Below are 13,667 nucleotides of genomic sequence, written 5' to 3'. Positions count from 1 at the left end.
GTTTTAATTATTGATTGAGGACCTCTATGTAGTTGAATGTGATTGATTTTATTAAATGTTTATTTAAAAAAATATATATATTGTGCTGAATTTTATTGTTTTATACACATGTATGTTGTTTTAATATTATGTTTTTTATTGTAATGTTTACATGGTTCTCTTGTAAAATATATTTTAAGCTCAATGTGACTCCCTGTTTAAATAAAGGTTAAATAAAAAAATAAAATCAATAAAGATAAATGGATGTTTTTAGAGATGAGAATGTCTAGCAATTTAAAATAGATAGAGGCATGATCTTATACAGTTGGCCTAAATCACTCAGGGGCGCTCACACAGGCCCGCGTCCACAAACAGTGAACAACAGTGCACCAATTTGTAAGTCGCTCTGGATAAGAGCGTCTGCTAAATGACTTAAATGTAAATGTAAACAGTAATTGCCCAAATTTCCTGCTGTCGCTCTGATCACCTCTGGACTAGTATGATATATTATACAGCTTCTTCACACTGTCTATGTGTTGGAAGTCACCCAGCTGCTCATGGCAACGTCATAAATCTGCAGGCCTCAAAACTGAAGGAATAGAAAATATTAGCGTAGTGTAATTCCATCTAATTACATGGTGCCAATCTTTCCCATTGATTAGGGATTGAGGCCTTTATCCTAATATACACATGACAGGCTTACTACATGATGACCCAACATGGTATGGGGAATATGGACACGAGTCAACTTAAGACCACTTACTCTGTATACATTGTAAAACATCTGACTAGCCTTTTGGGGAAAACTATCTCTTTAAGGATATATGCAACCTGTCAGTCATCAGAGTGCTGAATATTGGCTTGTTAGCAAGGTGCAATTCCCAACACAATCAAAGGTGACTACAACAGACAAAGGGACTGAGTATAGCTAATGAACTCAATCTTCAAGAGAATGGCCTTTGACTACTGCCATACAAGTAGTCAGTAAAATGTCCTTTAGTATTCACATAAGCCTCTCAGTGTGCTCCAGCTGAACTCCTCATCAACTAATTAATGAATGTCATTTATCCCCAGAGAGGAAAATTGTAGGTTTGCCACCAGCTGCAGACATAGATATACAGTACATTACAGAGACTCACCGGTACACAGAACATAGAAAGGAACCAGGAAGAACACCAGTAAGAATGCTGTAACGGGACAACACCAGTTTGCGGGGCCACAGATGGCCATCTAGTGATTACAGAATGGACTCACACCCTCTGATGAGCATCAGATTAAAAGGGGAAAGGTCCTATTGAAAAATGTTTGGGTACTCTGTCAAACATTCTTTCAATAAAACAGAATTTAATGCAGCACAGATAATGATACAGATTATTTTAAATAAAAAGAAAACTGTTAGTGGAACTGTCTGTGATCGTTTACCTCATAAGAAAGATATTTAGTTCTAATGTACTGTCTATGAGAAGTTAATATTGTATTTCAGTAAAATGTGTACATTTTCTTGTTTACTTAATGCTGGTGTGTCATTATACTGCGTTAACAGGTAAGTGATACTGTGATGTCAATATTCTTACAGTACCCAAAAGCTATAGAAAGGTGGAGCCATCCACCAAAAACAAAACACATACAGTATCTCCTGGGAATTAATTAATAACTAGGCCACCTCAGATATCCAAAGAATTAAGCAACCACTGAGAACAAAAAGAGAATAAATAAAGAGAGTAAAAAAGAGAAATGTAGATCATGTCATACATTTGACAAAGCATGTCAAATCAAATGTTATTTGTCACATGTGCCGAATACAACAGGTATTACAGTGAAATGCTTACTTACAAGCCCTTAACCAACAATGCAGTTTTATGAAAAATACTTAAACAAATAAGATATAAAAGTAACAAATAATTAAAGAGCAGGAGTAAAATAACAATAGTGAGGCTATATACAGGGGGTACCGGTACAGAGTGAATGTGCGGGGGCACCGGTTAGTCGAGGTAATTGAAACTAGACTTGGCGCCACTGCTTGCCATGCGGTAGCAGAGAGAACAGTCTATGACTTGGGTGGCTGGAGTCTTTGACTATTTTTAGGGCCTTCCTCTGACACCGCCTGGTACAGAGGTCCTGGATGGCAGGAAACTTGGCCCCAGTGATGTACTGGGCCGTACGCACTACCCTCTGTAGTGCCTTGCAGTCGGAGGCCGTCTAGTTGTCATACCAGACAGTGATGCAACCAGTTAGGATGCTCTCGATGGTGCAGCTGTAGAACCTTTTGAGGATCTGAGGACCCATGCCAAATCTTTTGAGTATCCTGAGGGGGAATAGGTTTTGTCGTACCCGCTTCACGACTGTCTTGGTGTGCTTGGACCATGTTAGTTTGTTGGTGATGTAGACACCAAGGAACTTGAACTCTCAACCTGCTCCTTTACAGCCCCGTCGATGATAATGGGGGCGTGCTCGATCCTCCTTTTCCTGTAGTCCACAATCTTCTCCTTTGTTTTGATCACGTTGAGGGAGAGGTTGTTGTCCTGGCACCACACGGCCAGTAGATAAGGATCTACACTGAGTGTACAAAACATTAGGAAAACCTTCCTAATATTGAGTTCCACCCCCTTTGGCCTTCAGAACAGCCTCAAGTTGTCGGGGCATGGACTCTACAAGGTGTCAAAAGCATTCCACAGGGATGCTGGTCCATGTTGGCTCTAATGCTTCCCACAGTTGTGTCCAGTTGTCTGGATGTCCTTTGGGTGGTGGACCATTCTTTATTCACACAGGAAACTGTTGAGCATGAAGAAAACCCAACAGTGTTGCAGTTTTTGACACAATCAAGCCGGTGCGCCTGGCAGCTACCGCCATACCCTGTTCAATGGTACTTAAATGTTTTGTCTTTTTTGCCCATTCACCCTCTGAAAGGCACACATACACAATCCATGTCTCAAATCTCAAGGCATAAAAATCATTATTTAACCTGGCTCCTCCCCTTCATCTACACTGATTGAAGTGGATTGAACAGGTGACATCAATAAGGGATCATAGCTTTCACCTGGATTCACTTGGTCAGTCTATGTCATGAAAAATAATAGGTGTTCCTAATGTTTTGTGCACTCAGTGTACAATCCCAGTCCCTCTGTGTAGCCTCTGGACCACATGTACAGTACATCCCATAGGATCTCACTGTCCTTGCCTGCACTGCACCTTTATTTAACCAGGTAGGCAAGTTGAGAACAAGTTCTCATTTACAACTGTGACCTGGCCAAGATAAAGCAAAACAGTTTGACACATATAACAACACAGAGTTACACATGGAGTAAAACATTTTTTACATTTACATTTTAGTCATTTAGCAGACACTTATCCAGAGCGACTTACAGTAGTGAATGCATACATTTCATACATTTTGTTCTCCGTACTGAACCCACAACCCTGGCGTTGCAAACACCATGCTGTACCAACTGAGCCACACGGGACCATGTAAAACAAACATACAGTCAATAATACAGTAGAAAAATAAGTCTATATACAATGTGAGCAAATGAGGTGAGATAAGGGAGGTAAAGGCAATAAATAGGCCATGGTGGAGAAGTAAATACAATATAGCAATTAAAACACTGGAATGATAGATTTGACAGTAGATGAGTGTGCAAAGTAGAAATACTGGGGTGCATTCATGCAATAGAAATTGGTTCAAAAAGGTAGTGAAATGGCTGATCATAGCAGCTATACTGACTTGCCTCATCTTGAATGTAAGTATACGGGTTGCAATTGCAATATTATTATTTAGATTTGGGATGGATAGGCCTACAGTATCAGTCAAAAATTTGGACACACCTACTCATTTAAGGGTTTTTCATTATTTGTACTATTTTCTACATTGTAGAATAATAGTGAAGACATCTAAACAATGAAATAACACATATGGAATCATGTAGTAACCAAAAAAGTGTTAACCTGTCTGGGCTAGGGGGCAGTATTATCACGGCCGGATGAAAAACGGACCCAATTTAAAACAGGTTACTACTCTACTCAGGTTACTACTCTAGAATATGCATATTATTAGTAGATTTGGATAGAAAACCCTCTGAAGTTTCTAAAACTGTTTGAATGGTGTCTGTGAGTATAACAGAACTCATATGGCAGGCAAAAACCTGAGAAAAATCCAAGCAGGAAGTGAAAAGTCTGAGAATTGTAGTTCTTCTTTTGATTCTCTATCGAAGCTCCAGTGTCTGTGGGGTGACGTTGCACTTCCTAAGGCTTCCATTGGCTGTCTAAAGCCTTCAGAAAGTGGTTTGAGCATTTTCCTGTCACTGGACAGAGTATAGGAGCTCAGTTACTGAGTGGTCTGCCTGGCAACAAAGGGATTGGATATGCTCAGTCCTACGAGCGCGCCCCTCCTTTTTCTTCTTGAATGAATATGCTATTGTCTGGTTGGAATATTATCGCAATTTTACGTAAAAAATACCATAAAGATTAATTTTAAACAGCGTTTGACATGCTTCTAAGTACGGTAATGGAACATTTTGACTTTTCGCCTCTCGTTCCGCACTCGCGCGTTATGCCTTTGGATAAGTGATCTGTACGCACGAACAAAACGGAGGTATTTGGACATAAATATGGATTATTTGGAACAAAAACAACATTTCTTGTGGAAGTAGCAGTCCTGGGAGTGCATTCTGACGAAGATCAGCAAAGGTAATACAATATTTCTAATACTAATTCTGAGTTAAGGTTGCCACGAATTTGGCGGGTGTCTGAATAGCTCGCCGTGATGGCTGAGCTATGTACTCAGAATATTGAAAAATGTGCTTTCTCTGTAAAGCTATTTTAAAATCTGACACAGCGGTTGCATAAAGGAGTAGTCTATCTATAATTTTTTTAATAATTGTTATGTATTTTGTCAACGTTTATGATGAGTATTTTTGTAAATTGATGTGCACATTCACCGGACGTTTTGGTGGGAATACATTTTCTGAATATCATGCCCCACGTAAAATGCTGTTTTTGGGTATAAATATTAACTTTATCAAACAAAACATACATGTATTGTGTAACATAATGTCCTAGGAGTGTCATCTGATGAAGATCGTCAAAGGTTAGTGCTTCATTTCGCTGTGTTTTGGGTTTTATTGAGACATGTCCTTGCTTGGAAAATGGCTGTGTGATTATTTTTGTCTATGTACTCTCCTAACATAATCTAAAGTTTTGCTTTCGCTGTAAAGCCTTTTTGAAATCGGATAATGTGGTTAGATTAACGAGAAGTGTATCTTTAAAATGGTGTAAAATAGTCGTATGTTTGAGAAAGTTGAATTATGACATTTTGTTGTTTTTGAATTTTCCGCCCTGATATTTCACTGGCTGTGCCCCACCTGATTCTTCAAAGTAGCCACCCTTTGCCTTGATGACAGCTTTGCACACTCTTGGAATTCTCTCAACCAGCTTCAACTAGAATGCTTTTTGAACAGTCTTGAAGGAGTTCTCACATATGCTGAGCACTTATTGGCTGCTTTTCCTTCACTCTGTGGTCCAACTCATCCCAAACAATCTCAATTGGGTTGACGTCGGGTGATTGTGAAGGCCAGGTCATCTGATGCAGCACTCCATCACTCTCCTTCTTGGTCAAATAGCCCTTACACAGCCTGGAGGTGTGTTGGGTCATTGTCCTGTTGAAAAACAAATAATAGTCCCGCAAACCAGATGGGATGGCATACCGCTGCAGAATGCTGTGGTAGCCATGCTGGTTAAGTGTGCCTTGAATTCTAAATACATTACAGACAGTGTCACCAGCAAAGCACCCCCACACCATCACACCTCCTCCTCCTTCTCCATGCTTCACGGTGGGAACTACACATGCAGAGATCATCTGTTCACCTTCTCTGCGTCTCACAAGACACAGCGGTTGGAACCAAAAATCTCAAATTTGGACTCATCAGACCAAAGCACAGACTTCCACCGGTCTAATGTCTATTGCTCGTATTTCTTGGCCCGAGCAATTATCTTCTTCTTATTTGTGTCCTTTAGTAGTGGTTTCTTTGCAGAAATTCAACCATGAAGGCTTGATTCACGCAGTCTCCTCTGAACAGTTGATGTTGAGCTGTCTCTGTTTCTTGAACTTTGAAGCATGTATTTGGGCTGCAATTTCTGAGGCTGGTAACTCTAATGAACTTATCCTCTGCAACAGAGGTAACTCTGGGTCTTCCATTCCTGTGGCGGTCCTCATGAGAGCCAGTTTCATCATAGCGCTTGATGGTTTTTGCGACTGCACTTGAAGAAACTTTCAAAGTTCTTGAAATTTTCCGGATTGACTGACCTTCATGTCTTAAATTAATGATGGACTGTCATTTCTCTTTGCTTATTTGAGCTGTTCTTGCCATATTATGGACTTGGTCTTTTACCAAATAGGGCTATCTTCTGTATACGAGCTTGTCACAAAATAACTGATTGCTTCAAACGCTATAAGAAGCAAGGAAATTCAACAAATGAACTTTTAACAAGGCACACCTGTTAACCTGTTGAGGACAGACGTTCCGCTAGCGGAACCCCGTTCCGCCTGCGGAACCCCTAGCCAACAGCCAATGGCATCGCATGGCGCGAAATACAAAACCAACTAAAATACCACAATTCAATTTTCTCAAACAATCAACTATTTTACATCATTTTAAAGATAAGACTCTCGTTAATCTAACCACATTGTCCGATTTCAAAAAGGCTTTACAGCGAAAGCAAAACATTAGATTATGTCAGGAGAGTACCCAGCCAAAAAATAATCACGCAGCCATTGTCAAAGCAAGCATATATGTCACAAAAACCCAAACCACAGCTAAATGCAGCACTAACCTTTGATGATCTTCATCAGATGACACTCCTAGGACATTATGTTATACAATACATGCATGTTTTGTTCAATCAAGTTCATATTTATATCAAAAACCAGCTTTTTACATTAGCATGTGACGTTCAGAACTAGCATACCCACCGAAAACTTCCAGTGAATTTACTAATTACTCATCATAAACGTTCACAAAATACATAAACATTATTTTAAGAATTATAGATACAGAACTCCTTTATGCAATCGCGGTGTCAGATTTTAAAATAGCTTTTCGGCAAAAGCACATTTTGCAATATTCTGAGTACATAGCTCGGCCATCACGGCTAGCTATTTTGACACCCACCAAGTTTGGGACAACCTAAACTCAGAATTACTATTAGAAAAAATGGATTACCTTTGCTGTTCTTCGTCAGAATGCACTCCCAGGACTTCTACTTCAACAACAAATGTTGTTTTGGTTCCAAATAATCCATAGTTATATTCAAATAGCTCCGTTTTGTTCGTGCGTTCAGGTCACTATCTGAAGGGTGACGCGCGAGCGCATTTCTTGACCAAAAAAATCGAAATATTCCATTACCGTACTTAGAAGCATGTCAAACGCTGTTTAAAATCAATTTTTATGCTATTTTTCTCGTAAAATAGCGATAATATTCCAACCGGGCAACGTTGTATTCATTCAAAGGCTGAAAGAAAAAAATGGAGTAGTCTCGTGACCGCGCATCTCCAGTGTCACTGTCCCCAGGCTGACCACTCACAAATTCTGCTGCTGTTCTTCGCCCAGAGACAGCAGACACCCCATTCTACTTTCTGGCGGCTTTAGAGAGCCAATGGAAGCCTTAGAAAATGTCACGTTACAGCACAGATGCTGTATTTTTGATAGAGATGCAACAGAAGGACAACAAATTGTTAGACAGGGCACTTCCTGTATGGAATCTTCTCAGGTTTTGGCCTGCCATATGACACCATTCAAACAGTTTTAGAAACTTTAGAGTGTTTTCTATCCAAATCTACTAATTATATGCATATTCTAGTTTCTGGGCAGGAGTAGTAACCAGATTAAATTGGGTACGTTTTTTATCCGGCCATGAAAATACTGCCCCCTATCCCAAAGAAGTTAATTGAAATGCATTCCAGGTGACAATCTCATGAAGCTGATTGAGAGAATGCCAAGAGTGTGCAAAGCTGTCATCAAGGCAAAGGGTGGCTACTTTGAAGAATCTTAAATCTAAAATATATTTTGACTTGTTTAACACTTTTTTGGTTACTATATGATTCCATATGTGTTATTCCAACGTTTTGATGTCTTCACTATTATTCTAAAATGTAGAAAATTGTAAAAAATAAAGAAAAACCCTTGAATGAGTAGGTGTCCAAACTTTTGACTGGTACTTTACCAGAGCAAAGTTTGCACATGTTATTTTCTGATGGAAATAAACATCTGACCAAAACCCCAAACCTTTTATAGAAGTCAAATTTCTATATAATGTTTAATTTATACTTTTTTTTGTTTTTCCTCTTATCTTGAAGGGGGGAAAGTTCTGAAAAAGCCTGGGCAAAAGAATTGAATATAGGTCTATTGGTTTTTACGTGGTAATTAAATGCTAATATAGATAAAATGCTAACACCTGTACAAATGTATGAGAAAATGCACAGAACCAGTGTTTTCAGAATTCAATCAACCAATGGACTTTTTCTTTTACGTATAACACATTGGGTAGTCGACTAGTGTACAAATCACACCTACTTCCAGACAGCGTAGGGTTGGGCAGTCAACCAATGTCCTTGGAAAGCACAACAAAGCACTTGTTCACAGACACAGAACCGTCTCTGCGCGTAGGACGGGACGAAAGAGGGAGCCACCACAACTAAAGCAGGTCACTAATAAAGAGGTTCATTTCAACCTCTCTGGTCTGCAGCTTTACGGATACAAAGTAAACTCGCAAAACGACGGTGTTTTCTGCACTGCGTTAAGCGCCAACAACCGTCAGTTTTTTTTCTTTTACTTTCAGGTAAGTGAAATGGGCGTTAAATCGAATTTAAACCGTTAGAAAGCTAACTAATAACCTATTTAAATGGGTAGACTTCATTTTAACATTTAGTTTGAGGACTTTTCCCACGCACTCTACGGTGGTTCAAAAAGTCAACAGTCTAGAAGACATGGTGTTCGATTGGCTACATATTGAACACCATGTCTTCTTGACCAGGGTTTCCCAAACTGGGTCCTGGGGCCCCCACTGGGTGCACGTTTTGGTTTTTGCCCTAGCACTACTACACAGCTGATTAAAAATAATCAAAGCTTGATGATGAGTTGGTTATTTGAATCAGCTGTGTAGTGCTAGAGCAAAAAACCTAAAGGTACACCCAGGGGGTGCAGGACCTAGTTTGGGAAACCCTGTAGAGTGTATTGTAAGTGGGATAGGCCTCAAACTAAATATTAAAATAACGTCGACCAATTTTAAATAGGTTATTATTTCGCTTGTAAATGTTTTAGGCTACGTTTTGAGTATTTTATAATTAATATTAGTTGCTCTAAACTCTAGGTTTTCTTTTGGACTATGTATTGTCAAGTGTTCCGTTCTCTCACACAAGCTCGCAATTGTGCCTGCTCTGAAAGACGTGAAATGCGCTCATGGCGCTTGAGGGGGGCACTCACAGGTGTGGCCTGTGGGGTTTCCGTTTGCATTGTTAGTAGCTTTTCTCTGTTATTTCTGTTGTTTTCAGTTTTACATCCTGTATTAGGAAAACATGCCTAGTGGTTGACCTGGTTGACTCTTCAATAAACCTGATCTTATTTTGTACACAACATCAGATAGCCTTTAATGGGAACATCTCAGGCTAAAAAGTTCAAATACATTGGCATTATGCCCATTTGTGTTCTCTAAGGGAGAAACATTCAGTTATTTTTGCTCTAGTCTCTCTAGCCCTCTATTGAGAGATTGAGACATTATTTGTTCATTATTTTCTTGTACTCCTTTATTCTTCATTTTGATTTATTAGAGTGCTCTTCTCTAGAGTGTTTTTAATAGCCATGTAACTAGAGTTACCTACTACTAGCTGTGCCCCATCCTTAGCCTACATTAGGCACGGGGATAATAGTTTTTGACAGATGTGAGGCATGTGATTCAGGGTTAGAATTCTGTTATCAACAAGAGATGATTGAGTGTGTGGCTGTCTGTACTGGATGACAGCAGCTCAGTGAGTAGTGGGTGGCTGATCTTTGACTCCAGCTTAACAGCCTCTATCACTGTGTTGTCTGTTTCATAGAGGCAACATTTACATGGAGCTCTGAATTGTAGGCTGCTGTTAAACTGTATTGTATTATTTTATTTTATTTATTTGACGATTTTAAAAACACAATACAATCACACGTGGATACAACCAGGGATGGAAATTAAGCTGTAAACATACACTGTATACCCTCAAAACATGGTTAAAACTAAAATGTTGATGTCATGGATGGTTAGTCCTTGCATCCATAGCTCTGTCCATGAATTTGAGAGTGGTGACATCTCTCCAGGCCCATTCCTCAAGCTTTTTATCAAAACAGAGTAGGGGTGGCCGCTTTGTTATTGTTTCAGTTAAGGATTTAGCTTTAAAGCTTTTAGCCCGTTAACCACATCTTAAGGTTTGCCTTAAGACACCCTAACACATGGGGTGGTTTTGTCTCTTCTGTCAAAATGTCCAGTCGGAGGTGTTTCTTTTGATGAGGCAGTACCATCACCACGTACATGCAGAGTCCTGGAAAGGTGTAATGGACCCAGGTGTCTAAACTTTACACACTGCAGAGGGAGTTATTTCCAATATGCTGTGATGATGATGGAAGCTACTAGGCAGGCTATTGATAAACAGAGGTGGAACCCCCTTCAGAAGACACCTGATCCTCCTGCCCAAATGTGCCCCTCCCTCTCTCCCACAGTATCCACACAGGAGAGCTCTTGTTAGGTCCTTTTTTTTAATTTTTACTGTGGCCAGTTTTTTTTCCTCCGAAATACCATGGCAACCACAATTCCCACACCTAGCAGTCTTGACTTTTTTCCCTTCACCCTCCAAAGACAATAAGTTAGGGAGTGAAGAGGGGAGGGAGGGGTGAGAGGGAAGACAGAATGAAAGATATGGAGTGGGGGAGAGGGGTTGTGGGAGGAAGGGGGGAGAGAATGAGGGGAAGGTGTATGAGAAGGAGGCTCTCAGTCAGGAGAGACCCCTACTGAACTGAGTCATAAAGAGAGAGAAGTAATGGCTGTACTGGGTTGAGCCTGGCCTGTCTGTTTTGTTTGTCCTCCGTGATGTAAAGCTTTGGGCCGTTCAGTGTGTCTGAGTGTGACTGTAAGGAAACAGGGAGTTCTTCACCCCCTTTCAGGCAAGAAGACAGGCAGGCAAGCAGGAAGACAGACAGGCAAGCAGGAAGACAGACAGACAGGCAAGCAGGAAGACAGACAGACAGGCAAGCAGGAAGACAGACAGACAGGCAAGCAGGAAGACAGACAGACAGGCAAGCAGGAAGACAGACAGACAGACAGGCAAGAAGACAGACAGACAGGCAAGAAGACAGACAGACAGACAGGAGGTCAGACAGGCAGGCAAGCAGGAAGACAGGAAGACAGGAAGACAGATAGGCAGGAAGACAGACAGACAGACAGGCAGGGAGGAAGACAGGAAGGCAGGCAGGCAGGCAGGAAGACAGGCAGGAAGTAAGACAGGCAGGAAGTCTATAATGTCTTGTTCTACTGTTATCTAATGAATTTAGCCACATGCTGTTCTTGCCCGGTGCTACAATGTGTCATGATAAATAGATGGAACAATGCAGTCTTTTGATGTCAAAGACTGACATGGCCTCCTCTGCATCAGCACTAAAATAAATACTTCACATCTGCACTTCACAAATGTAAAAATCTTTAAATCTTTTTTTCTTCTTTAAATAAATCAGCTTGTTGTGAATGCCAAACTTTTGCCTGTTGACTATTATAAAATAATGGCCATTGTTAAGTCTGTTTATACTGTGGGCTAGCAGTTACGTGTGGCCTAAATTCAAAACAAAACCAAATTTGGCCGAGGATGGGATATGAAGTGTTCAAAGGCAGCAGGACAATTTGAGGGGTTGAAGGAGACTCCCACTGCCCACGGGGCCCGGGTGAAAAGCAGCATTGTGCTGGGTTGGGCTGCTGTCTGAACTCTGGTTCCTGGTACCAACATCTCCATGCTGGTTCTGACTTTGCTGGTTCATAGAACTCAAAGCTAAGGTCATCTGTAAAGTGTTTATGTTGTAAATGATGGCCTGATGCACCCCCTCTAAATAAATAGTGGCATGGTGCACCTCCTCTAAATAAATGGTGGCGTGGTGCAACCCCTCTAAATAAATGGTGGCGTGGTGCAACCCCTCTAAATAAATGGTGGCGTGGTGCAACCCCTCTAAATAAATGGTGGCGTGGTGCAACCCCTCTAAATAAATGGTGGCGTGGTGCAACCCCTCTAAATAAATGGTGGCGTGGTGCAACCCCTCTAAATAAGTGGTGGCGTGGTGCAACCCCTCTAAATAAATGGTGGCGTGGTGCAACCCCTCTAAATAAATGGTGGCGTGGTGCACCCCCTCTAAATAAATGGTGGCGTGGTGCAACCCCTCTAAATAACTTAACATTGGTAATATTAATAAAAGAGAACATACATTGGACTGCTGTCTGTATATGTTCAATCAATCATCAAACACGTCTGTTTTATAAGTCATACATGTTGGGACCAGTCAAGTAAAGAACATCTAACAGGAATATAATAGCAATGCGCAAACATATGTATTTAATTATATTACTGTAAAGCTTGCCAAGTGTAATCATGTAGATTCATTCTATTCGTGTAAATCTTGAGATGAGCAAGGTCAAGTGTAATCCTGTACATTGCCACACCTCACACCTCATCAAAGCTATGTCTCAGTGTTGTTGTGCTTAGTGTCCACTAGCATATATTTTGTCTCTGTAGGTCCCTGCCATCTTTGAGAGATGTTTGAGAAGCAGCGTTACGACAGCCCTCCCGTCTACAGTCCTCCATACAGCCCGGAATCGAATGGTTACGGCCCCCCACAAAGCTACCACCCGCCCAGGAGTGAGTTTGACCCATACCCACCCCCACCGGGCTCCTACTACATGGAAGAGAAGCCCCAACACTTCTACAAGTGGATCTCTCCTCCTGGCATCGTCAAGGCCATGTTTGGCACAATCATAGTGCTCTGTGTGGGGATCTTTGCCTGTGTGGCCTCCACCCTGGTCTGGGACATGCAGTACGGGATGGGGGGGATGGGCTCCTACGGCGGAGGGATGGGCTACGGTGGCGGTTATGGGGGAATGGGCGGCGGCTATGGCTCCAGCTACGGCTCTGGCTATGGAGGAGGCTATGGAGGAGGCTATGGTAACTATGGTAACTCCTACCCGACACCTTACTCGGCCAAAAGCACCATGATAGCTATGGCGGCCATCAACTTCTTTGTGGCGCTGGGATTCTTCGTGGCCGGTTTCTCTAAATCGACCACGTTCAGGAGCAGAAAGTTCTTCCTGGTGGTTCTGGTGGTCAGTGTCATCATGGCTGTCATCCAGGGCATCATCACCATTGTGTACATCGTAGGGGTGAACCCTATGGCACAGAGCTCTCAGAACATGATGTACAACCCTATGCTGATGATGTGCCAGAACCTGTACGGAAGCAGCTATTCTAACATGGGTGGAGTGGGCGGTTTCGGCATGTATAACCAGTACCTCTATCACTACTGCTACGTGGACCCACAAGAGGTAGAGCAACAGTTATACTACCTGTGTAATGTATCATTTGATTCTGGTGGTGTTGGTGCTCTGAAGATGTAGAATTGGTCTATGATTACAGGCGGGTC

General features: G+C 41.5%; 1 protein-coding gene across 1 annotated transcript in view; it reads left to right on the top strand.

The window, feature by feature from the left end:
* The first annotated feature begins 8,521 nt into the window (after window positions 1-8,521).
* The window catches only part of si:ch73-61d6.3 (occludin), a 46,593-nt gene continuing 41,447 nt past the window's right edge, over window positions 8,522-13,667 (top strand). Inside the window, exons 1-2 of the mRNA XM_014123589.2 lie at window positions 8,522-8,808; window positions 12,767-13,569. Coding sequence (XP_013979064.1) covers window positions 12,787-13,569 — 783 coding nt within the window. The 5' untranslated portion in view covers window positions 8,522-8,808; window positions 12,767-12,786. The remainder of the gene's footprint in view (window positions 8,809-12,766; window positions 13,570-13,667) is intronic.

This window comes from Salmo salar, chromosome ssa10, assembly GCF_905237065.1.
Source record: "Salmo salar chromosome ssa10, Ssal_v3.1, whole genome shotgun sequence".
In the NCBI taxonomy this organism is placed as follows: Eukaryota; Metazoa; Chordata; class Actinopteri; order Salmoniformes; family Salmonidae; genus Salmo; species Salmo salar.
This window is presented reverse-complemented; position numbering and strand designations above follow the sequence as displayed.